The sequence below is a fragment of the Coptis chinensis genome, chromosome 6, assembly GCF_015680905.1.
Source record: "Coptis chinensis isolate HL-2020 chromosome 6, ASM1568090v1, whole genome shotgun sequence".
NCBI lineage: Eukaryota > Viridiplantae > Streptophyta > Magnoliopsida > Ranunculales > Ranunculaceae > Coptis > Coptis chinensis.
The window spans coordinates 76,002,592-76,029,794 of NC_141461.1; the positions used below are offsets into that span (position 1 = coordinate 76,002,592).

General features: G+C 38.0%; 2 protein-coding genes across 3 annotated transcripts; both read left to right on the plus strand.

The window, feature by feature from the left end:
- Positions 1–1,508: 1,508 nt before the first annotated feature.
- Positions 1,509–11,150, plus strand: MAGO (mago nashi family protein). The gene is made up of 3 exons (XM_086568926.1): positions 1,509–2,155; positions 2,240–2,416; positions 10,789–11,150. The coding sequence occupies exons 1-3, from the start codon at positions 1,937–1,939 to the stop codon at positions 10,846–10,848; spliced, it is 456 nt and encodes a 151-aa protein (XP_086425052.1). The 5' UTR covers positions 1,509–1,936; the 3' UTR covers positions 10,849–11,150.
- A 2,445-nt stretch (positions 11,151–13,595) lies between these two features.
- Positions 13,596–16,578, plus strand: LOC147494510 (ankyrin repeat-containing protein BDA1-like). Of its 2 annotated transcripts, none has more exons than XM_086568928.1 (3): positions 13,596–14,801; positions 15,335–16,035; positions 16,129–16,578. In XM_086568928.1, exons 1-3 carry the CDS (start codon positions 14,178–14,180, stop codon positions 16,172–16,174), a joined length of 1,371 nt encoding a protein of 456 aa, XP_086425054.1. In that variant the 5' UTR covers positions 13,596–14,177; the 3' UTR covers positions 16,175–16,578. The 2 variants fall into 2 exon arrangements, with proteins under 2 accessions (XP_086425054.1, XP_086425053.1); XM_086568927.1 differs by having other exon boundaries at positions 13,598–14,801; positions 15,335–16,040.
- Positions 16,579–27,203: the final 10,625 nt, after the last annotated feature.

Genomic DNA, 27,203 nt, shown 5'->3' on the forward strand with positions numbered 1-27,203 from the left:
TAAAAGACGAAATATCACAGAGTAGTAAATACATGTACATAAGTATATTTAGAAAGGTCTTAGCCTAAAGTCAAGCATGCTAATAGCCCTAGACCTATCCTAATAGCCCAAATCATAATCCAAGTTAAAAGGTCAAATTGGGTCAACTGGTCAAAGTCAACCCTAGTCAATCACAAAGTCAAAGTCAACACATCATGGTCGAAGTCAAACTATCGTTTCCATGTTCAACAGGTTCGAGGTCGTAGCCACGGTTCATGGCTAAGGTCAATGTGCATGGCTCATGACTAAGGTAATGATTCGGACCCAACTAGCCAAGCCCAAACCCAAACCTTAGAACCCAAAGGTCTAAAACTCACTTATCTATTCCACCTGACCCAATTGGGGACATAAGGACCAGCCCGTATAAATTAGAAACCGGCCCAAAGAAAACTAATAGAGTTTTGGCCCAACCAAAACTTAACCATTTCGGCCCAACACCTAAAATTAGATTTCGGCCCAAACAAAACTTAAACATTTCGGCCCGACCCAACAGATGGAACAGGTTGTTTTCTCCAGGCTTCGTCCTCCACCACCAGCCCAAATTTCGGCCACCACCATCTCTACTCCTCCGCCCATTTCAACCTAACGGTTTTAATCCTTGTTAAAAACCCTATCACATTAACAAAAGCAAAAGCTCAATTCCCTAAATCGATAACCCATCATCAAAACTAGATCTGGTTCAATCCGCCATTAACAACCTGTTTCAAGCTTCCACCACCACCATTTGCAGCCCTCACACACACTACACTAGCCACCAAACATAACCTAACCCACAACCACCACATCATAACATTTAAAGATTTCAAAATCGATTAATGATCTCCGATTTCTATGGGTTGGCGCTCCATTAACACCGGTTCAAGCTTCCACAACACTCAAACAGCCAAACCGACATCAATTACTAACTAACAGTATACATCACAACCAAAATTTCTAACAAAACTATCAGTCAAACACCACAAAGAATAAGACGTCTTGAGTTCTGAGGTTGACGCAAGTAACAACCGGCGTCAAGGCTTCGATAGTTTAAATTCTCCAATATGTAAAACAGTATTACTGGTATGTTTAGCAGAAACAATAATTAAACAAAATAAACATCGTCAGACTACTCACTATTTATAAACCGAACAACTTTCCGAAAGCGGAAAAAATCTCGAAAGACCGAAGTCGACTGTTGGGCGAAAGGACGATCTTCCTCGTTCAAAACCTTTTATTCTTTCAGTAAAACTCAATTTTTTTTTCTAAAACCCTCGCTGTGTTTTTTTGACCAACCCTATTATGTTTCTTTTTGTTAAAAACAAAACCCCCGAAATAGGGAAGAAGGTTTATCCCATAAACCCATGTCTCCTATTTTCACTTACACTTATCCTATTTTATTTTATCTATTATCTATTATTATTATTATTATTAGGAAAAATAAAAGAATAAAAACACGGGGTATTATACCTTACATCTAACTCTTGCTCTAAATGGATCTGCTGTCTTACATCTACCCATCTTGAAGCAGTGAACTTCCCAAAGGGAGAACCATTACGATTAACCGAGAAAGAGGTAGATGTAAGACATATTTTAATCCAATTAATATATTTAGAACAAAAACCGAACTATTTTAAAATTTGAAAAAAAAAAAAACCCATTCAACTTGATCAAAAGCTTTATGCATATCAAGTTTAACAACTATACACCTATGAATGACTTTTTATTTTTTAGCTTTTGTAAAATCTGGTGAAGAATAATAGTATTATGGGTGATTTGGTGTTGTTGAAGAAAAGCAGATTGCATAGGTGAAATGATGATATGCAAGATTAGTAGTAAAGGAAGTAAAAGCCCAGCCCATTAACAGCCCTATAAAAGCGAACATACTGAAGCTGCAGCTGCTTAATACAGAGAAATAAAAATGGCAGAAGAGAACAACACGCAAGAGTTCTATTTGAGATACTACGTTGGACACAAGGGCAAATTCGGTCACGAGTTTTTAGAATTTGAGTTCAAAGAAGATGGGAAGCTTCGTTATGCTAATAATTCCAATTACAAAAACGATACCATGATTCGTAAAGAAGTTTTCCTTACTCCTTCTGTTCTTAATGAGATTCGTCACATCGTTGAACAAAGCGAAGTAAACTTTTTTTAGGGTTTATAATTATTTGGATTGGTTTTAGTGAGATTCTTTATTTTTCTTCTATTTTGTGCTTGTTTTCAGATTATGAAGGAAGATGATCGTGAGTGGCCAGTCCCAGACCTTGTTGGGACGCAGGAGCTTGAGATTGTGATAGGGAATGAGCACATTTCATTCACTACTGCAAAGATTGGGTCGCTTGTTGATGTGAACAGCAGCGAGGATCCAGATGGCCTCCGTATATTCTATTATCTCGTTCAGGTCGGTTAAACATATAACAGACACTTCATCAGTAGGTAGTTGTTTTCCTGTTTCATTTTATAATCTTTGGATTTATTAAGTCTGTTTCGTTTCTTGTTTTGCTGTGCTTCTTGAGTAATTTCTGTATATTGCTTTTAATATAAAGTCTATGGCATTGATGGTCGTGCCATGAAAAGACAACCATGCTTGAAGAAGGGTGTCAACTTGTGGTCAGTATAGAATGCAATCCTGTATATTAGCCTATTAGGGATCTCGTTGTAATCTCCATTATGAAAAATCACCCGATTAATGCCAATTAATCTCCGACTGATTACACTTACTCGCTATTCGCTCTTCAAACGAGTAGCGATTTAACTGTACAGGTTTTAAAGGGGACCGGGAGTTAAAAATTAATGACTGGAAAACTGAGAAACGTTAAGATAGTGATTTATACTGAGAAACACGTGTCAATATGTATCACGAGAAAGGAGATATAGTATATGTATTATGACATTGTACCAATCACTCAACCTGGGGGGGGGGGGACCCATATGTAGTCTTTGTTTTCAAATTCTACCAGAATGGTGGTGTTTGTGTTTATTTAACTACCTAACGAATAGTCAAATTCCATTCTCAGGCCTATATTGCACCTAAAAAAAACTGTTTTTGGACTCAGGATTTTTTTTTCCGGAGACTTGCGCTAGGATCAATAGGATAAACTGTATATATATATTTTTTTGGTCGGTGAGCGAAGTTTTTAGAGAGGTCCCTACCCCTTCTTATTAGAATTAAAATAAAGTTTGTTACATCCTTACTCTCTCACATATTGTTTACCCCTTGCATCATCATATATGATTTTCTTTACATCTTCTGAAAAGAAGCCTGGAACTAAATCTACATGACTAGCTGTAGGAATATTGCTAGCTAAAGCATCAGCTAGTTTGTTAGATTCTCTGAAAACATGAATTATACTAAAGTGTTCAAAATAATCCTTCATGCGTTCAATGCTTCTGATCATCTTCTCTGCGTGCCAAGGATGGAATAATCCTTCATGCGTTCAATGCTTTTGATCATCTTCTCTGCGTGCTAAGGATGGTGACTCCTCTTTGTTAAGAAAGTGATTACACTCATGGAGTCTGTTTGTGCCTTGATCCTCCTGATTCCATGCCTCATTGCCATATTCATTCCATGCTCCACTGCCTGCAATTCTATTAAATCTATAGAATGTTTGCTGGTCTTCCCGTGACTTGCCACCAAAACTTGACCATTTTCATTTCGAATAACTGCTGCCCAACCTCCTAACAGCCCTTGAAGAGTTCCATTTGTGTTTAAGTTATGCGTGCCCGTTTCTGTCTTTTGCCACGTGCATCTCTTCTGTTGCCTTTGTTGAACCTGTATTTCAACATTCCAGATGTCCATGAATCGGTCTGCTACTGGTCCGCGTTCCATCTTTGTAGCCACTGTTAGTAGCTTGATTCTTGTGTCCTCAATCACTGATCTCATTAACTGAATTGCAGAAGCTTGTTTGTTTTCAAAAATTCTTTCATTTCTCGCTTTCCATACCCAGTAGTTAAATCCATTCCACACTAGTCGTACTGCATCTTGTTGAATTCCTTTGCCTCTTATAACAGAATCAACCCACAAAATCTCCCCTTGCCATGTACTCTCTCTCTGCCTATTAAATCCCATGTGTTTAAGTAGCATGTTCCATGTATCATGCGATAAAGGGCAGTTATGAAACAAATGCTCTTCTGTCTCGACCTCTTTCCAGCAGAAAACACACAAGTCAGTTGCAACAACCTTCTGCTCCTTTAGTTTCCACAAAGTTTTCAACCCTCCATTTAGCGCCATCCAGCTGATGAACGAATGACGTGGTATTTTGTTCGAATACCACACCATTCTATGCCATTGTACTGATTGTCTTTCATCTCTTAAGCTCTTATAAGTTTCTTTCATGCTGTATTTCCCATTTATAGAAGCAGACCACACTATGTTATCACCTTCCCCCATTATTTCCACTTCTTCTTCGAGTGCTTCAATTATTCCACCTAAATGGATCTTGATGTTCTGTGGAAACTCCCATTTGCCATCTGTAATGAAGTTTGAGACTTTGACATTCAGATTGCAGCTAGATCTATACCTCAGTTCTGTTGGGAATTTATCATGAAGAATTCCAAAAGGATGCCATGGTTCATTCCAGAAACTAGTCCCTCTTCCATTGCAAATCTGATGAAGCACGATGCCCGACGCTTCCTTTCTCATTTTCAACATATTCCTCCAGCTCCATGAGCAGTCGTTGGGTATTTTCAGTTGCTATAGACCCCTCCCCTTGATTAGGTTTTTATGAACCCACTGTACCCATAAGTTGTCGGCCTTCTTTATAAGTTTCCATATATGCTTCATGGTTGCTGCTTGATTAGCCTTCTCGAGGTTTCGAATCCCCAATCCTCCTTCATATGGATAGCACACATCTTCCCACCCTATCAGAGCATGAGATTGCTTGCAGTCCGGTCCAGTCCAGTCCATAAGAAGTTCCTTAAGATTTTATTGATGTCATCAATAGTTTTCTGAGGCAATGTAAAAGCCGCAACCCAAAATACACTGAGATTGTTCAACACTGCCTTTATCAGCTGTAGTCTTCCCACATAAGATAACAACTTTCCTTTCCAGCTTTGTATCCTCCCAGTGATCTTCGAAATTAAAGGGTAGCAGTCTACGGACCTTAATCTTGTAGTGATCAGTGGAAGTCCTAGATATTTCACTGGCAACTCTCCTCTGGAGAAAAGCATAACTTGCTCTATGTCTGTACTTGTGATATCATCCACTCCAGTAAAGAAAACATTGCTTTTTTGTACATTCACTTCCAGTCCCGAGACTCTGTTGAATACTTGTAGGTTCTCCTTAAGCTTTATGGCCGTGCCGATATCTCCGTTCATAAACACCATCAGATCATCTGCAAAGGATAAGTGAGTAATAATTGGATTTACACACTTATAATGTAATTTATACAGTCCCTCCCTCACACTATGATGCATTATTTCAGTGAACAAGTCCATGACAAGAACGAAAAGGTATGGTGACATAGGATCTGCTTGCCTGATCCCTCTCCTTCCCCTGAAGTTCCCATAGGACGACCCATTTATCATAATAGAGTAAGAGGTTGTCTCAACACACACTTTCACCCATGTAACAAATCTCTCTGGTATCCCAACTCTTCTCAGTGCAAACTCTACTGCTTCCCATCTTATTGAATCATAAGCTTTCCTCAAGTCTACCTTTGCAGCACACCTTGGTGGGTATTCATTCCTGTGGTAATTGTGCATTAACTCATGAGATAACAAGATATTGTCATGAATGTTTCTCCCATTAACAAAGGCTGATTGGTTGAGATTAACCACTTTTGGCATAATGTCCTTCATTCTTCTTGTCATTACCTTAGTGATGCACTTGTACATTACTCCGCAACATGCAATGGGCTTGTAGTCTGATAGTGATAGTGGAACTTGTACTTTAGGAATGAGTGTGATGCAAGTAGCATTTACCTCATTTAGAAGCTGACTAGAGTGGAAAAAGTTCATAATTGCCTTTATGAAGTCTTCATCAATGATTCTCCATGTGCATTTAAAGAAAAAAGAAGAGAATCCATCACTACCCGGGGCTTTATCATTCCCAATATTGGCCAAAGCCTCTGTTATTTCATCCGTAGTTATCTCTCTTTGTAATTCCTCATAGTCAATTGAGCATATCTGATGTCTTGGCTCAATTACATCAAAAATTGAGAAGTCCATATCCTGCATGGCTGCATATGATTAGGACTATAGAGTACTCTGTAGAAGTCCACACATTCTGTCCCAATATCATTAAAATCTTGTATGACATTCCTCATAGTATCTCTCAAACATGTAATCTTGTTTGTAACTCTTCTTGCTTGCATAGTCTTGAAGAAATACTTTGTATTGTTGTCTCCCGAGCCTATCACTTGATCTCTAGACTTCTGCCTATACATATCACATGTGGTTGCTTGTACATAGGCTTTAATTATTTCCTTTTCTTGTCCAATTAATACTCTGTTCCAAGGCTGGCTTTGTAGTTCTGTTTGCACCCGATTCATCTCTTTCTTTGTTTCTTGTACCCGATTCACTATGTTGCCAACCCTTTCTCTGTTCCACTGTATTAGCACCGCCTTTGTGAACTTCAGTTTCCTCATGAATACATACATTGGATTACCCACTACCTCACTTCCCCAAGCTTCTTCAACTGTGTTTAGAAAATCTTTTTCTCTGTACCAAAAGTTAAAGAACTTGAATGATTTTTTCTTTTGGTTTCTCTATATCATCGAAGTGACTACCATGGGGGTGTGGTCTGAGATCACGCCATGATTTAAAAACTCAGCTTCATGATCTCCATATTCACCGATCCATCCATCACTCTATCCAGTTTGCAGCTAATCCGATCTTCTTGTTTGTTGTTCCATGTGAATAGATTCCCTTTAAACTTTATATCAACTAGCCCAGCTGACGTGCTGCAATTCAGAAAATCTGTAAAGTTATAAGGCCTTACTTCTAATCCTCCTACTTTCTCTTCAGGTTTTAGAATTGAGTTGAAATCCCCCATAAGCATCCAAGGTTTCTGGATCGTGCACGATAACTCAATAATACTTCTCCATAACTCTCTTCTTGTAATCATCTCTGTGCTAGCATATACTACTGATATCACAAACTCCTCCCCAGTTATTGTAGCCACTTCCATAGTTATGTGTTGAGTATCCTTCTTTAAGACTGTTGCTGTACATACCCTAGGGTCTCAGCAAAACCATATGTTTCCCCCATCACTGCCATTGTAGTTGTCCTCTATATGCCATTGAGTGAAGGTTTTTGTGGCTACTTTCTCTTTATTTTTCTCCTTGACTCTTGTCTCTACCAATCCCATTATACTGATGTCATATTTTCTCACCATATGTTTAACTTCAACTTGCTTAAACGCTCTATTAAAACCCCTCATATTCCAACAAGCAAAATTTATCATTAAAGGGGTTGAGGATGTGTACTGGGACTAAGTTTAGTCCCATCTTTTCTGCTACCACTAACTGTTTCAGTCCTCTCTGATGTTTCTCTGGTGCCTTTCGCTGGTATGGTATCTTTCTTTTGTATACCCTCTTCTATCTCTCCACTTGTTATGAATAAGTGCTTGAATCTATTGTCCCCATGTTGCAGCAGCTGAATCCTTTGCCTCACTTCTTCTGCATTTTCTATCTCCCCTTTTTGTGTTTCTGCTGTACTTGAGTTCTCACTGACTTCTATTATCCTCATACCTTGGCCTGTAGCCTCTTCCCCACCTGTTTCCTTTTCACTTGCAATGCTCCTGGGTTTGCAGCTGTGTTTTTTGGTTGGGGACTCCCATCCTTCCTCATCATTAATGATCTGCACCTCTTGTACTTCTAGTTCCTGTCTCTTTCCTTTTCCTATTGTTTCTTTGCCTGCTGCCTCTTTCAAAACCGCTTCTTCCTTAGACTCTCTGTTAACATCTTCAGGTTTTGTTTCTCTTTTCAACCAAACTCTGTTTCCCTCCATCTCAGACTTGGGTTTCTTCGGGCATATTTGGTCAGTATGTCTGAATACATTGCATGTTTTGCAGCATGGGGGCTTCTAGTTGTATTCGAATGACACCTTGTATGCACGTCTTTGATCTAATACTACAGGAATGTCTGCTGGGTATGCACACTTTGATTCAATTTCTATGCAAAGTCTTGCATATGAGGTTCTGCCCATGCTCTCTGTGAACATCGGAACTCCTATTGCACTCCCCACTTGACTGAACCCAGCTTTGTTCCACATTTCCATCGGCAATCCTTTGACCACAATCCATATCGGAATCGTCTTCAATTCTCTTGTTTCTGCCTCCACAAATAACTTCACGGCCTTACAACAAATAGCTTGCTTGCTATATGAAAGGATCCAATATCCAGGACTACCTTCGGTTCATCTTCCTTCTCAAATTGGAATGTAAACATCGTGTCCCCATAAGGTTTCATTGTGAAGTTCTTTAGGCGCCAAGTTCTACTAACTATTTCCTTTACATAGTTGTAGTTCAATCTCTTACCAACAAACGATCCAACCACCAAGTTTTCGAACTTCTTGTTAAAGCCAGTAAATTGCGTACTCTTTACGTGAATGATTGGCTTCCCATTAACTATGCTAGGTGCTATAAAGCTCAGTTCTTCTCTTCCAGCAGCTGTCTTCCCAATCACTTCAGCCCATGTACTTCTAGTGTTTGAAGCCATCGTAGTCTTTTCAATATTCTCCTCTTGCTCGACGGCAGCAGTAGATCTTCCTTCTGTGCTCACTGAGTTACCTTTCATGGCAGCAAAGTTCCCATCCTTCTTTTGTCTTGCTCACCTCTTCTGCTGTAGTCGAAACCTCTTCGTCACTCACTGGTGCTTCATGATAGCGTAATGCTATATCCAGTGCCTCATCCATAATTGGATCTCTCTCCCTAGTTTCTGCCATATCAAGCTTTTTCCTGAATCTCTCCAAAGATCCAGTTCCGTACTTCTTGAGTAACACAGACTTAACAAATTCCATATCCTCATCCTCATTTGTGGGTGTTTTACTCTCATCTTCCTCTCCCTCATTGCAAATCCTAGCTGGTGTGCTAGGGTTTACGGCTTCAGGAACCCTAAACTCACTTGTTTTTTGCATGTTTTTTCTGTTTTTTGTTAAAAGACTAAAATACCCCTAAGGCTTAAAATCTCCCCTAAGAAGTCCCCATTAACAAACTCTTAACTCATTTCTTTACTAGATAAAACTGTATATTCTTTTGTGTGTGTTGTTTTTTTGGGGAGGAGGATTGAAAATCAAGTCAATCATAATTGAAACTGAAAAGTACAGTCCGACTTTCGTATTGATGGGCTTGGAGTTATATGTATTATGTATATATATATTGTGCAAGTATATACATTTGAGGAACAACAATTATGTTAGCATAGCAAAGGTTTGGAGTCCTAGCATTCACGTGGCCTTTGACAACCATACGAACTAGGTTGGCACCTTCTGGACCATTTCCCATTTAATGACTGTTGGAGAAAAGAAACTGAAGCAAGTAATGCAGGAAAGTCAGCATAGGGGGTTAACTGGGCTAGCCTACAAAGTGAAGAACAAGAGGGTACAAATTAGCTATACTTCTTAATCTGGTGTCCTTTACACTCCCCTGTTGCCATTCTCAAGAGTAGCTCTCAGATGTTGGTTGCAATAAGATGAATTCCATTTTATTGTTCATTATGAAGTTCCAATTGCCCTCTCCCAGACAGCCAAGTGATGCTGGCTTCATGATGCATTTGCAACTAAGAGGCTTAGGTGTTAAGGACACAGCCAATCATTTTGATGGCACCCATTTGCTGCATGTTTTCCTGATAGCGAAAATCGTGACTAGATTGAAAAAGAAATTAGAAAAAGGAAAAGAAGCAAAACTTATTTTGGTCTTGCGGGAGGGGGAGAATTATTTTTGCATGAAAAAATGTCAGGACGTCTATATTATAGACTTCTGAGAGAACATGAACAAGGCGTCACTTGGTGCTTAGAGGTTTGGTATTGCTTTGTAAGCTCTTTGGATGGACGTCGAACTGGCCAAATATGACAAAGTGACATTCATGTCTTGGGCAACTTTAACAATCGTATTATTGCAGCAAAGTCATATTTTTCTGGATGGTTCATTATGATAACTTGGTTAAGCATATCCAATAGTGGTTGATGATGGCTTGTCAGTTGGAACTTGTATTTTGAAGAATTGGTCAAATGGGTGGTATCATTGAAGCAATTTAAGGAAGTTCTGCATGACCGAAGGAGAAAGCTATGGACCGTGGGTTGTCTTACTATCTTAATGTCAGGGATTTTTCCTTCTTTGGTAGTGTCAGAATAATGAATTAGTATTCATCAGAAGAATATGGATTGATAGAGGATTATATTGGGCCCATGGTGGTTGGAGCAAATTTTGATGTTCAAATATCATTGACTGAATTTTATTGGAGTTTATTTTCTTCAGAATTAGTATTGTAATGGAGAGTTGTTGTCATTTGTCAGAAATCTCGATTTCAGGTAGTTGCTTATTAGGTGCGACGGATTTTTAGATTCTTGGTGGAGTACATTCACATTGTAGCAGTTAAACGTGGAGGGACTCCAACCGAAATATTGCTTAGCATCTATACGATTAAAAACTGTAATTGTCTATGTACTTAAATAATATAAATAAAAAATAGATTTTTTTTTGGTAAACTAGAGCCCAGACATCGAAGGGGCCGAAGAGCATGTTTATTACTCATGTTCAAGTGACTACTGGATCAAATCACTCTCAAATATAAACTAATCTCTATCCTCTTTGGCTTTTTTTTGTGTGTGCAGGACTTGAAGTGTTTCGTCTTCTCTCTGATGTCCCTTCACTTTAAAATCCAGCCGATCTAGATTGTAATCAGTGGTGGTGGTTACTGAATTAAACGTGGTTGCTGAATCAATTGGAATGGTTCTTGGTGTTATATTCAACTGGGTGTTGTTCAATGTGAAGTTTTGAATATTACAAGTAACAGGATTGGGTTAGTATTAGTTACCAGTTATTGTAGACATAGACGTGTGATTGGGTTAGTAACTCAGTATTAGTTGCCAGTTCTTCGACTTTCTTTGATTTGTATGTGCTGTTGACATGGTGAATCAAATGGTGCAGCTCATTAATTTGGTGTGGATTTGAATGTCTTGTTTTGTTTTCCTTATATGGCTCTGTTACACACAACACACGCAAGAACAAACACGTGGAACTCGAATCTACTGCAGTTAGGGGTGATTTCGATAAATAAAGGCTTTCGGAAAAATTTCCAATTTTTTTCAGATGGAAATATCTTTTCCAAATCCGATCCAATTTTTGGGATGATAATTTTTTTTCCGAATTCGGAAAGTTTGGAAAATCGAAAAATTTTCGGAAATTTCAGAATCTGCAAAATATAGAAGTAAATTGAAAATTTGAATTATATAATCGGTTTCTCTTTTAGGATAACTATTTTTTTTTATTCAGTTAATACATTTATTTAGCAATAATTGTGAAATGTATTAATTCAGTAAACAAGTTACACTTTTTAACACGTTTATTCAGCAAGTTTTTTCTTCATGTTGATGCATTAATTCAGTAAATAGGAAGATGGGAGGAATTGAAACATGTACTAGAATGACAATATTGATTTTTTGAAATTGTGAGAGACGATGTTCTATTTCTCTAGGGTTATTATTTGGTTTGTAAACTATCTGCAGTTTTAATTTAGTAACTATATGAAATAGACCATTATATGTTCGAAATTAATCGGAAATTGGATCGGATTGGATCTTGAAAACACATCCAATTCCGATCCAATTATTTTTCGGAAAAGTTGAATATCGGAATTTCGGAACACAAATATTATGGCCAAATTCGGAAAAATATAGAATCGAATTCGAAAAAATTGGGTTTTCGGAAAAAAGAGACACCCCTAACTGCAGTAGTATTACTTATCATTGCCTTTGAAACAGGATGATGGAGACAAGTACATAGCGCACACAGATACATTAATGGCTAATGCATGTGTTGTGAATGTTTGTGTGCTGCGCTCAAGTGAGTTGGTGTCTCAAAGATGTGTTACTAGGAGATTTCGCTCCTATTTCATCTCGAGTCCTTCACATTTTGTTTTGCATCATTCTAATTTGCTACTCTGTTAGTAAATCTGTTTCCTCCAGTCAGATTAAAATTCTGATTACGTGGAATCATTATTGTCAGATATACGATCCTTAGTGTATCCGCAGCACTATCACTTTAGTAAGTAACACATCAGCTATGACACTCAGCTGGTTAATATATTGAGTCTTACAACCAAAACATGCCTAGATTTTAACAGGTTATTGTCCCTTGAGTGTGCGAAAAACCTGTGCTGGATGACACAGGGGATCAATCTGTAGGTACAACTGTGGGGCAAAGTTAACTTTCATGCCAACATGAGGTCCAGCCCTGATTCCAGAAAGGAGGAATTTGTATGGAACATAATTTTTCATTTTGAGCACCCCGTTTCAAGTTTCCTTCTAAACACATAACCTCCCTATTATTTAGGTCTCGTTAAATAATTTCTCTGCTTTCCAAAAAAGAGATAAAATCTTGTCTGTTTTTATTTTCCATTTTATCTTATTTCCTTTTTTATCCTTTTGGAATTGAAAATTTTCCGACTATATGTAAATGTATTTTTACATAGTCATATATGTAAAACTATATTTGCATAGTCATTGGAGCTATAAAAACTTAAATTTACATAGTAATTTTTGGGATTGAAAATTTCCCGACACCTAACAGAATATATATAAATGTATTTTTACATAATCATATATATGTAAAACTATATTTATAGTCATTGGAGCTAAGAAAACTTAAATTTACATAGTAACTTTTGGGATTGAAATTTTTCCGACGACACCAGACAGAATATAAATTTAAATTTTCATATGAAATAATAGGTTAAGAAGATTGTGTAATTTTAAATTGTCATATGTAAATACAAATTTACATAGGATGACGTCAGCCCGGTTTGTCCTTAAGCCGAAATTATAAGTAAAGATTGATGACGTCAGTCCGATTTTCACAGGGGTATTTTGGTCTGTTTTGGCTTTGATGTTATGTTTTAAATAATAGGGAGGTTTTATGCATTTGTTTGCTTCCAGGGGTTTTTTGTGCAACCATTTAAGTACTAGAGAGATTAAACCCATTGTCTGATTGGGAATGGGTGAAAGCCAACATCAAAAGGAACGGCGGTACTATTGACTTATTGAGTCATCTTATCTCAAATCAAAGACACAAATGGTTGAAGAATGTAGGATTAAGGGTGGAATTTGAGCCGAGCGGTTCGGGCTTGGCTCGTTGAGCTCGGCTCGAACTCGTTCATTTAATAAATGAGCCAAACTTGAGCTTATATTATAACCCATGCCCCATGTAATAAACGAGCTTGATGAAGCTCGGCTCGATAAGCAAACTACTCAGGCTCGACTCGGGTTGGTTCATATATTATATGAGCCAAGTTTGAGTTTTTTTTCAAAGCTCCCTTTATAAATGAGCCAAGCTTGAAAATAGTGAAGCTCGGCTTGATTAGCTCGAATTCCACAGGATCCACCTCATTTGAATATTGAAGGTTGTAAATTCTATTAATGGCTTATGTGGTAAGTTGGTTTGACATGTGAAGATAATTTGAGCATACTTGTTGAGAATGCATTCCTGATTACTACTATGGTAGCTCCCTCTCCACCGGGCAAGTGTTATCACTAAACAATCTTTGTGGACCTACGGTTCTCGGTGGTGTTCCCCAAATGTTGATTGTGCTTATTCGCATCTTGAGAACAAGAAGTGGTAACCGGCTAGAGGGTTTGCTGGAATCAGGGAAGATAGCATCCTTGACGTGTTGTTGTTCCTGCTGCAGAGAAGGGAATAACTATTTATTTCTTGCATCCCAAGCAAGGGGAAGAGAGGGAGGTCAGAGAGCTATCTCACTTTTGAACAAGTGTGTTCGACTGACTTTTATGGTCTCTTCATTCAAACTTAAGCCAATTGACAAACGTGGAGACTCTTCATTCAAACTTACGCCAATTGACAAACGTGGAGACATATGTGAACGCTTGAATATAATGACCTGAGTGGTTGTAGAAATTGAAAGTCATAGCTGGGAAATTTAGAAATGTTCATGATAATACTCTCCCAGCTAACGCAGCCTCAAATGTGTTAAGACGTTCTGCATTCAATGTTCAGATTGCTTCAGGAATCAATGGATCCCAATTTAGGTCAAGCCGCTCCAACTTTAACTCTAGCAGCTCAACAAGGTAATATTGAAGCCTTGTATGCAGCACTTGCGAGCGATCCTTTCATCCTCGATACAATAGATGGTTATCCTTTCATTGACAGTCCATTGCACACAGCAGCATCAGCAGGGCACACCCATTTTGCCCTCGAGATTATGATTTTAAAGCCTTCATTGGGTCGAAAGCTAAATCTAAACGGCTTTAGTGCATTACACTTGGCTCTGAAAAAAGGACATGAGAAACTAGTTAGGGGGTTTTTAACAATGAATGGCGAACTTGTCCGTGTCAAAGGAAAGGAAGGTAAAACTCCTTTGCATTGTGCAGCTGCTGCTGGAGATAGCACTGCTCTTTTGCGGAAAATGATATATGTTTGCCCTGATTCAGTCAAAGAGTTGACAGTTAGACGAGAGACGGCTCTCCACCTTTCGGTTAAGAATAATCAGTATGAAGCCTTCAAAGTCTTGATAGACTGCATTAAATTGTTGAAAAAGGATGAGATTCTAAGTTGGGTAGATGAGGATGGAAACACTGTTCTGCATCTGGCGATCATTCAGCGACAGTTCAAGGTAAATCATCTATCCTTTTGTCATCTTTATGTTCATATATGTCTAGTCACTATTTATGTTCATATATGTCTAGCACTATTTATGTTCAAACAACATCAGGCCTCAGTACTTAAGCTGATGGATTTGTGAATTCTTGCAATACGTGCAATGTCAACTGATTGTGTGCGACTATGAAAGGTCTCGTTACCCACTGATGTGAGTGATGGCTAGAAACTAAGACGAGCTAGCTAGATAGCATTTCATGCGGTCCATTATTTGGATCGCCATTATTAAAGTTTAGTTTTTGTTTCGAAGTTTTAGCACTATCATTGTTAAAGAAACCTAATGATCACTACACAGGGGATCAATGTCAAATCTGGGGAGGGGCAGGGTTGCAGCCGCCCTCTAAACCATTTTCTCGATTTCTGATATATGTTTATTATGATTCAAGACATGAAACGAATGAATCCCCTAGTAATCATTACAAGTCACGTTCTTATGTAATTATTGGTTTAGTAATTGCTTTTAACAATGTGTTTGTCATCCTAGTGTAGATGATAGAGTTGTTATTTCGTACATGGAAGTCGCACGAGTGGGTAATAGGAGTTAATGTCCAAGATGGCGAAGGTCGAACAGCTTTAGACATCTTACAAGATACTCCTGCTCCAGCTGAACAGGCTGAACGGGTCATTAAGGCTAAATTGAAACGCATCCTCCGCCATGGCGGAGCCAAGAGTGCACAAATTATTCATCGACGTCAAGATACATATCTAGCAAGATTACTGAATTCCTTCCATTCATCTCGAGATGAGGTGAGAAAGAACCGAGATGCATTACTGGTGGTCACTGTATTTGTTATGACAGCAACGCTCCAAGTTGGAGTAAACCCGCCTGGTGGTTTCTGGCAAGATGATGGTAAAACCAATGGTAAAGAGCACTCTGCGGGAACACCAATTTTAGCTACTACTGATCCCATTGCATATGGCGCAATCTCATCCCTCACTACTGCTGGATTTGTTATTTCCACATTAATAATACTGCAAGTCACAGGTCAAATGCCGATCAAATGGCTTACAGTTTCCTTATTCCTCGTATATGTTAGTTATTTCCTTTCTTTGGCGACATCATCACCGGGAACAACGGCTAGTGCTGTAGTAACAACTTTGTTAGTAACCTTTTTCTTTGAGCTGTCTAGAAAACTTCAGATTTCTTATGAAGACTACCGTAACCAGACGAATGATCAAAGGAGTTTCAGGCAAGGTTACGTTTTGGCATGATAAGTAAGATAGTTTATATTACTTTTGTTTTCGTTGGTGTCTGATGTATTCATTTGATATAATCAGAACAGGCGACACTATCCGAGGAAATGTGGCATCATGGATAGGATGATTTGATGTCCAAATTTGTAGCTGAAGTTGAAGGGTATAATCAAGTCATAGTAAGAACGACTCTAGGATGGCTGTAGACTATTTGTGAAAGAGAACTAAAGAGACTCATGTTTAAGCGCAGTTACTCACTCTCACAGGGCCCTTGTGGAGAAGCAAGTCCATGATGAACAAAGCACTTCAACTAGCCACTTGCTTCAGGAAAGTAAAGTTCAAGGGCACTTACATTGAGACAAACCAATAAGCGGATTAACATTACCTTTCCTTAGCAACTGAACTCCATTATACACAGAGATACTACATGGTTCTTCAAAACAGTAATGTCATTTATGTGCACAATCAATAAATTGGTAGCATCCACCTAACGCCAGTTTGATCTTATACAAACCAACAAGTAATGTCCATAATTTTTTTTTTCCTTCGTCTATTTATGGGGTCGTTAAAACATGGGTTTGGGATCATATAAAGAAAGTTGGGATGACATTCAAGACTAGCAAATTGAATCATGAAATTTAAACATAATCCAAAGAACATTCGGGTGTACGACTGAAAGTGAGTAAGTGACTTGCTTTTTAACAGCCAAAATAAGTGATCAAGATTCAAGAATCGTTCAAAATGGAAACACCAAGATTTCGGCCCATTAATAAAATTTCAAAACTAAAAAAAGGGCCGGCCCAACAACTAAAACCGGCCCAACCAAACTTGTTTATTGCCCAAAATCGGATTACTGTTCATCTTCTTCACTCCACCAGCCACCACCAAAACCGGCCACCCAAAAATCAGCCACCACCCCTCACTTCATCAAACCGAAAATGAAGAGGGTGCAAACCCCACTTTAACAAACACGAAATCCTCACTTCTTAATTCCACCATCTTCTCCAAAACTAGATCTGGAAATATTCCCACCGCCATTAGAGCTTGTTTCAAGCTTCCAACAGCCCTCATACCAACCTCAAACACACCCCTCACACCCAAACATCAACCCAATCATCCACAATAAAAAACACAACAAAACCAACAATAACAATTACTGGCGATTTCTTGGCTGCCATTGATGCTTCTTGAGCTTCAACAGTTCAAAACGCACCAGTCCAATGAACTAATGCAAGAGCAGAAGGCATCAGCTTGGAGAGGCCATCCAATCCGTCCCGCCAAAAACAACAAATGTGTCTCAGTGATTTCTCAAATTAAAAAGACGTGAAACTCCACTTGCCACATCGTACCATAAACGATTCCCACTACTGAATCTCCCCAACTAAATGGTAGTCTGAACGACTTCTATGTTTGATCATAAACATCATGACCTAGACAGCACTTTAACAGTTACCCAAAAATTTCCTGACAATTCATAGGTATAGCAGATTATAAGGCTCAGGAAGGCAATAGTTTTTCTCTATCTTTATTTCATACTTGTGATAAGTGTAGCACGCGTGAGATCCTTCCACAGATACTAAAAGGTGATCACACGTTTTTAACGCCTACCATAACATGATAAGCTAACCAGAAATAAGAAAACACGATAAAATTACGATAAAGAAATTATGGATAAAGTCAGTACCGAACAGCCCGTCCGCATCTTCCTCGCTAAAAACCTTTTCTTCTTTCAGTAAAACTCCCCTTTTTTTTTTTTCTAAAACCCTCGGGCTGGGTTATCCTATATTATTTTATATATTATTCATTATTATTATTATTATGAAAATAAGAGAACTAAAACACGGGGTTTATAATTCTCCTTTGATACTATGATGTTATTATGATTCTCTTATCATCTCACAATAGGGTGGGCATGGGCGGGGTCGGAAACATTTAAAGCCCCTTCAGATATTAAACAAAAGTCAACATAAAATGGGTCGGGCCGGTCACAAGTCTAAATCTCAATCCACGACCGACGACCTAGCCCTTTTAAAGGGCTTTTAGTGGTTCCGGCTTTAGTATTTTTCTTTTTTTTACTACATCGAGTTTAAAACTCATTTATATTACAAAATGTACTGATAATCTACAAACTCAAAGTCCAACCAATCTAGTAATAATCCCAGATAAGTCCAAAAATTTAAAATGCACATCCACAATCTAATGAACTCAAGACATTTCGAATTTGTTCTTCCTTGTACTCAAACCTCACTTAAAATTACATTTAACATTGAAATACATAGACAAATAATTATATTATCATTTTAAATGAAGAAGTAATAGATATAAAGAAGAAACATAATAGTTTTTAAAGGTTAATGTCATGGAAGTTGTTAAACTATTTGTAATATCATAAATTATTTCTATAATAGATTCAAACAAATATAATATTACCTTTCTTCTAATTTAAAAGTGATTCAAACTTTGTATATGGAAATGAAAATATTGGCTTTTGAACAAGTGATGAGAAATGTTTGAGATTATAAATGTCATTTTTCCGACAAAAGGGTGTTTTTGGTTTCTATGTTACAAATGTCCGCTCGTATTTTTTGCTTTAATGGTGTGGAAGGAAACCTTTAGTTTTAGACTTGGCTTGGATGTGAATAAAAAAAATATAATTTATAAGAAATAAATTTTTTGACTTGATGATCTAAAGTCTTATTTTTTATTAGGCTCTCATTCTTCTTCATTCTTTGACAAAAGTTTTTGTTATATAAAACAAGTTATTGGAAAGCATTCTTGGGTGTAAGTCCAAAGGACAATGTTATTTTAATTGAAAATATTTAACAAAGAGTTGGACAATTATGGTATGTGTATTTATAGTGAAAGTATGAAACCTTCTTGGTTAGGAATCGGGCCTATGTTTTAGAATCTTAGCCTCTTGATACTATGATGTTTTAGTTGTGAGGGCTTTATGGGGCTTATTCTCTTATCATCTCAATTCCCACCCCTATCTCACAACATGGTATCAAAACATTAGGTTAGAGATCCATCAAAAGACTTATGAAAGAACAAAAAAATAAAGTTTAAAGATTAAAACTTGAGTTTTGTTTCTTTCAATCTCATTGTTTCGCTTCCGCATAACTATCTATTATTTCCTCTTTTGTTTTGTATTCAAGTTTGCTTTACAATGGCTGACCCACCAGTTCCTCTAAAAACTGATGAGTTTGGAAACATATCTGTTTTCTCTGTTGGTATGACTTCTATGAAATTGGAGGATGTTGCCAATTACCTTCAATGGGTAGAAGTAGTTATAGTATACCTTACTGCAAAGGTAAGGAAACACATCTCTTACAGATCCACCTGTCGCCACAGATGAGAAATCAAAGGCGACTTGGACAAAATATGATGCCTTGGTTAAGAACTTTATGTGGAATACTATGGAAAAAGATGTTTGCAATACTGTTCGTTTTTTTTAAGAATTCTAAGAAAATCTGGGAGTATCTACAAGAATCATACTCTCAATCTCAAATTACATTTCGGATCTTTTAGCTGTATGAAGATATTTTTTATCTGAATCCAGGAGATATGTCTATTTCTGAGTATTATAATTCTCTTCGCAGTAAGTGGAAGAATTAAATATTTATCATCCATTGACTACAGATATCACTCAGTTGAAGAAACAAAGAGAGGAATTTTGGGTCTCTAAATTTCTATCTGGTCTATGTCATGAGTTTGCTAATGTGAAGTCTCAAATGCAAGCCGAATCAAAATCCCCAACTTTGTCTGAAGCTTATTCTCGTATTTCTTGTATTACTCCTCCTTCAAAAACCACTGATAGTGCAGCCTTATTAGTTCCTCCAAGTAACAACAACAATAACTTTTCATTTGGTTGAGGTAGTGGAGGTAGAGGTGCCAGAACTAGTCGTGGACGTGGAGGAGGTCGTAGACAGGGGAGTGGGCGAGGCCGTAGTATGGGCGGTTGGCCACCATGTGATCATTGTGGACGCACAAACCATGGTTCTGATTTTTGTTGGGAAGCATTTAGACGACCATCTCTGTCCAAAGCTAACAATGCCACAGTTTTTTATCACAGGGATACAGATCTAGTCCAAAAGTTGCAAGAAGACCTTGCCGCCCTAATAAAGAGGATACAAGCTATTCCAGTCAGTCCTTCGAGTTCGTCTAATGCCCCCACAATAACTCTAGCCGAATCAGGTAACATATGTTTTCATACCAGTGGAACTGACTCTTGAGTCATTGACTCAGGAGCTTCTGACCATATGACAGGTAACCCCCAGTTGTTTTCTACTCTTGATTACACTAGTACAGGCTCTTATATTACATTAGCCAATGGTGCTAAAGCTAATATTCTTGGTCGAGACACCATTCAGCTAACTCGCCATGTGTCTCTTGTCTCTATCTTGCCTGTTCAAAATTTTCCATTTAATCTCTTATCCGTTCATAGTCTCACACAATCACTTAATTGTACTGCCATGTTTTCCTCTACTCATGTTTTTTTTCAGGATCTGTAGACAAAGAAAATAATGGGGGGGGGGGGTGTGTATGAGGAGGGCGACATTTACTACTTTTAAAGTGCTTTTGGGCAGCATCAACAAAAAATAGGCCCTTATAGTTTATGTCTCTTCTTCTCTATGGCATAGGCGGCTCAGTCATCTACCTCTGAAGAGTCTACGTTGTTTAGTTCCTAGTATTCCTTTCCGTGTCTAGTTATTACATTGTGAAGTTTGTGAGTTAGCTAAACATCGTCGTGCTACTTACAAAACTAGTTTAAATACTTGTTCAAGTAATCTTTTTCAATTAGTTCATTCTGATGTTTGGGGTCTATGTAGAACCACTGGCCTCTTGGGAGCCAAGTATTTTATTACTTTTATTGATGATTTCTCTCGTGTTTGTTGGGTTTATATAATGGAAAATCGTTCTCAAGTCTTTTCTGTTTTTTATAAATTTTAAACTGAAATCACTAATCAGTACTCTGCCAAGTTGAAAGTCTTTAGGAGTGATAATGTCAGGGATTATGATTTTGCTTTGTTTAAACGTTTCTTTGTTGATAATGGTATTACTCATCAAACCTCTTATGTTGACACCCCACAACAAAATGGGGTTGCTGAGTGTAAGAATCATCTTCTTCTTGAAGTTGCTCGTAGTTTAATGTTTCAAAGCAACATTCGAAAGTTTTATTGGGCGGAGGCAATCCTTACTGCCACATACTTGACTAATCGAATGCCTTCTTCAGTGTTAGGTGGAAAAACTCCTATGTATGTCCTATTTCCTAATCAACCATCTTTTTCTCTTACTCTTAGGGTGTTTGGATGTGTTTGTTTTGTTCATAATCTTCAACCTGGTCGTGACAAATTAGACCCTCATGCGACTAAGTGTGTCTTTCTTAGGTATTCCCGTACACAGAAGATTTTTTGTTTGTGCTGATATAACCTTCTTTTAGGATGTCCCGTATTATTCTCTCCAGGGACAGGTGTCTAAAGAACCTTTTCGAGGAAGCTGTGAATTCTCCTACTCCAGTCTTGGAAGAAGACTCAAGTCTGGCTCTTATGCCTGGAGGGCGTGCGCCCCTTCCTGAAGCACAAATGGAGGGTCTGCGCTCCCTTGATGCAGCCCACTAGGATCATGTGACATCGTCTCCTTGCTATCCACCGTCCCCTCCGATCCTCCTGCCCCTGTGCCTGCTGATCCTCCTGCTCCTCTTTCTGAACTTGACATTCCCATTGCTCTTCGGAAAGTTGAACATCCTCCTAGTAGCACGTGCCTTCCTCGTAGGTGAAGAGGTAGAAAGTGGGGTATTTGGGGTTTTTGAAGTTGTTCATCTTAAATCTAATGTGAGAAGAATGGTGTGCTGCCACTTTGTTTCCTCATAGCCTTTGTGTTGATTAGTCATTTGCTCTTGTTTTTCGCTTATGCTCAAGTTATTATATATAATCTCACTACCTCTTTTCCAATTGCAGAGTACAAGTACTGGTGCCTAATGTCTTAATGATGTGAGGGATGATTATGGGGTTTCTGGGAAGAATGAATGCCACAATTCAAAGCTGGACAAAATTTCTATTACAAGTAATTAACAGACATCAACATTTTGGATGCAACTTTTTTGGGTGATACTTTGGATGTAGTGGACTAGTCACTAGTGGTAGTTTCTTTGGATAAATATGATAATGTATGAAGCATTTTGGATGATATTTTTGTACTCAAGTTTGGAGGAGTGTATATATATATGTGTGTGTGTGTGACTTATGTTTATTTATTTATGAAAAGATTACATTGGTTTAGATATTTGATGGGTTCAATCTCTCTGAATAGGATTGCAAAAGCAGGGTAAATGAAAAGCATGACAAATTAAAAGTAGGACAAATTTGTAAGAGTATTTGCCATGCAATAAGCGTGGCTAATGATGAAACAATAGCAAACCACTTATTATCTTTTGCTACAGCCAACGTGTTGCCAAAAGTGGATAGAATACCAGAAACTATGGCACACTTCTTGCAATGCTTTCAAGCGTTGCCAATGCATTTTTTTATTTGCGACGCATTAAAAAGTGTGGCCAATGTTCCCCATCAGCTACTCTCCAAAAAGCATTGCTAATGCAATTCTATTTGCAACGCATTAAAAAGTGTGGCTAATGTTCTCCTTTCTGCTACGCTTCAAAGAGTTGCAGATTGACTGTTTTAGGTACGCTTATACGTTGCTAATGATGGTTAATAACCAATTATACATTTTACAAACAAAAACTCCAAAATACCATCAGCTACGCTTTTAGATCTTTCAGTAATGCTTTTTGAGTGTAGCGAAAAGAAAAAGTATCAGCCACGCTTTTAACGTTGCCAATAGGCATTTGTTTCGCTATTAGTTGCAACAACCGCACAACGCTTATGAAAGCGTAGCAAATGATATTTTGCTACAGTTTGGCTAGTATTTGCTACGCTTGTGAGCGTTGCTAAAACCCTCATCTCTTGTAGTACACGTGGAAGAGGGTTTAAAACTATGAGTTCCCGAGGACAAAAAAGAAAGATCCCTAGATTTGGAGTTAAATCCTAGTTGAGCGGTGTAAGACAAACAAAAGAGGAGGAGACACAGAGAGGAGAAAAAAGAAAATATTATTTTAGTGAGGAAGAGGAAGCTGAGATGGCAAACAATGGAGGAAATGGATAGGTTAGAAGAAGTGTAAGTGTTACTGAGAGTAGATCAAAGAAAGCAAAGAGACTAGCTGATGAAATGAGAGGAAAAGGGCAAGGACACCTGCTGATCCCAACAAATGCTAATATTGTTCTAATCTCCAGTGACTCGGGTAGAATCACATGTCTTTGTGGAGCAAATGGGGGAGGATTCATCCACAGAACCATCACCAACGGACTCTGATGTCTTGGATGACTCCTAATCAGAATCTGGGGTATCAGATAATCTGGAAGGTGCTCCCCAGATAACTATGGAGGTATATTATCCTGATGAAGATGATGAGCCAGAACATGAAGTGGTTAACCAAGTTCATTAAGAAATGGTGGGATATGAGGCAGATGTTGAGAGTCTAGCATACCAACCACAACCCTTGGCTATGGATGACTCTACAGTGGCTCATAGGTTCCAGTACCATGGCCCAGATGAGATAGAAGAAGGGAGTGCGAGTGTACATAGGTATGATGGACCAAGCAACTTAGGAATAAAATAGAGGTATGATGAAGAGAACAACAAGGGTGCAGTGGAGGCATGTCTTCTCCTCCATGGTTTGCAGTGGCTGTCCCTTCACAGCTGCCTTGGTATCCATGACGATAGACGCCTGGAATTGCTGGGGGATAGACACCACCACGACAGTTCAACAACTAAAAGACCTGATTGGTAGGTTTAATGTAGATATAGTCTGTCTGTCAGAAACAAAAGCTAGTAAGGAGAGTATTGGAAAACTGAGTAAGCAGCTAAGGCTCAGTGGGCACTTTGCGGTACCAGCTATTGGTCTCAGTGGAGGTTTAGCAGTGCTCTGGAAAGAAGGTGTGGACTTGGAGATTCTTGGAGTATCATGGAACCAAGTGTTAGGTAAAATTACAAATTATTTTAGTACTAAACCTTGGTTTTTTTCTTTTATATATGGTGAACCTGCTGAAAATAATAGAAATTGTGGAATGAGTTGAGGGGATTATCCCCTCTAATCTCTGGACCTTGGTGCTTTTGGGGACTTTAATGCTATCGCACAATTGGATGAAAAGATTGGTGGGAGAAGTAGAATAACAAATTAAAAGCATGAATGAGTTTAACAATATGATTGATGATCGATCTGAGCCTAGTTGATTTGGGGTTTAAAGGCCCCAAATTCACCTGGAGTAACAATAGAAGACCTAGTGACCATGTGTTAGAAAGATTAGATAGAGCTTTAGCCTCCCCTGGCTAGCTTGGTCTTTTCCCTAATGCTCATGTACAAACCTTTGCAAATTAAATGCTTCTTCTGACCATATTTCTTTGTTCATTAATCTAGACAAAAAAGAAGAAAATTACCCTAGACCTTTCAAGTTTTTTGATATGTGGTTAACAAATGATGCATGCATACCTATTATTGATAATGCCTGGAATGCTATTACTTATGATTTGCCTAATAGTAATCTCATTCAAAATCTTGATAGAACTAGGAAGGATCTCACCACTTGGAACAAGCATGTCTTTGGTCATATTTTTTTCTAATATTAAGGCTACCCAAAAGAAACTGGACGGGTCTTGTCTAAGCCTTTTACCATAGAAAATTATAATAAAGCCAAGAACCTGAAAGAGATTTTGCTGGATTGGTATGAAAAAGAGGAGAATTTTTGGAAACAAAAATCCTCTACTGATTGGATCAAAGATGGTGGAAAAAATACAAAGTTTTATCACTTATCTACTATCTATAGGAGAAGGAAAAATAAAATTGACAAAATAAAAAATGATAATGGGGACTGGAAAGAGGGGAGAATTGAAGTGGAGATCTCTCTAAATCAATACTTTGTTGAGATCTTCACTTCTGATCAACCTGAAAGGGATGACCATATCTTGGATCTTTTCCAAACCACTATGAGTGAGAGGGAAAATGAGATTATCACTAGTATTCCAAATAAGGAAGATATTTGGAATGTTATCAAAAAGATGGGCAGTCTAAAATCCCCAGGACTTGATGGGTTCCAAGGGGTGTTCTATCAGAAATGTTGGGACATTGTTGGGCATGCTGTGGTTACTTTTGTGCAGGACTTCTTCAATCATGGGTATCTAAATCCTCAGTTTAATGAGACTTACATTGCTTTAATTTCTAAGATTGTTAATCTTGATCATGCTTCTAAGTTCAGACCTATTAGCTTATGTAACTTTGGTTATAAGATTGTTTCCAAGATTCTTGCAAATAGGCTTAAAGGTTTTATGAGTAGGATTGTGTCCCCTTTTCAAGAGACTTTCATAAAATGTAGAAGCATTGGGGACAATGTTGGCCTTGCTTGTGAAGTTTTCCATAATATGAAAAATATGAGAAGTAAAAATGAGGGCTAGTGTGCTCTCAAGATGGACATGGCCAAGGCTTATGACAGAGTTGAATGGTCTTTTGTGGACAATATTTTTGAAAAGCTTAGGTTTAATAATAATTGGAGAAGTATGATTAACCAATGTCTCTCCATTGTGTCTTTCCAAGTTATGCTTAATGGCTCTCCTCTGAAGAGATTTATCCCTAAAAGAGGGCTGAGACAAGGGGATCCTCTATCCCCATATCTTTTCATTTTGGTTTCTGAGGCTTTCTCAAGGATGATTGCGAGAGCTGAGCTCAATGATGAGTTACATGGAGTTAAGATAAGGAGAAACTCTCCTGCTCTTATTCATTTGCTCTATGCAGATGACTTAATTATGTTTACAAAAGCAAATCTTACGAAAGTGAACATCTAAAAAAGATTCTATATGACAATTGCAATGCCTCTGGGCAGAAAATAAACTATGACAAATCTAGTGTGTTTTTTAGTAGAAATGTCAAGTATAGACAGAAAATAAAGCTCAAAAGATTCTGGAAAATCAGGAACTTTGATTCCAAAGAAAAATACCTTGGAGTTCCTATTATGCTATTTAGGAAAAAGTCTGAGGACTTTGACTATTTGGTGGATAGGATCCATAGAAAGGTCAAAGAAGGCTGGAAGGCAACGGTGTTGTCTCAAGCTAGGAGAACCACTCCCATCCAAGCTGTTATCCAGGCCACCCACCTATATGTCATGTCCACTTATTTGCTACCTGTGGCAACATACAATAAGATAGATAAGGCATGTAAGGATTTCTGGTGGAATGGAACAGAAAATTCTAAAAGTGTTCACACCATTGGGTGGGAGCATATATGTAAGACCAAAAAAGAAGGAGATTTGGCTTTAAGAAAGGCTAGAGATATGAATGTGGGTATGTTGGCAAAATCTCCTTGGAAGCAGCTGTCACACCCCGAATTTCGACTGAAAAACAATATTTGTTCCCGACTCTTCGATTTTCGAGGTGTGATGCACTCTCAACTCCCAAAAACCTATAATCAGTTTAAATACGCGGATAATTAAAAACTAATAAAAATTTAAGATAAACAAAAGTCCTATTCATTTCAAAAATTCACAAATCTGATTAACTTACAAATCTCCTTTCAACAACTTTTTAATTATCATTACAACTGAAAATACAAATTATATTTGTCTCAACTAAAATCTATTACACCTTAAGGGAAAACAAAACATATACTGAATGCGACGTTAATGTAAACTACAAGCAGCAACCAACCTTCTTCAACACTAAACCTGTCAAGACTTATCAACTATGTTCATTTAATGAACACACCCGATAAGCAAACATGCAAATCGGGCCAGCATTATAAACAATGCTGGTGTGAGTAGCCCTAAAATATAATATATACTTATACATATATGTACACACTAAATAAGGCAGTTAGTTCCTCCACCGAGGCGCCTTAACCTCTAACGAATAATACAACACCCTTAAGTACAATAATTAAACCCAGGTAGTTCCTCTACTAAGGCGCCTTAGCTTCCCAACAATAATACAAAGGCATTTAATTCCTCCACCGAGGCGCCCTAGGTTCTAACTAAACTACTAACCAGTCAAGCATATTCTATACTTACCGCATTTCATGCTCAATTACAGAGTGGGTCGTCTCTGCACAAGTAATTAGGTTGACCCA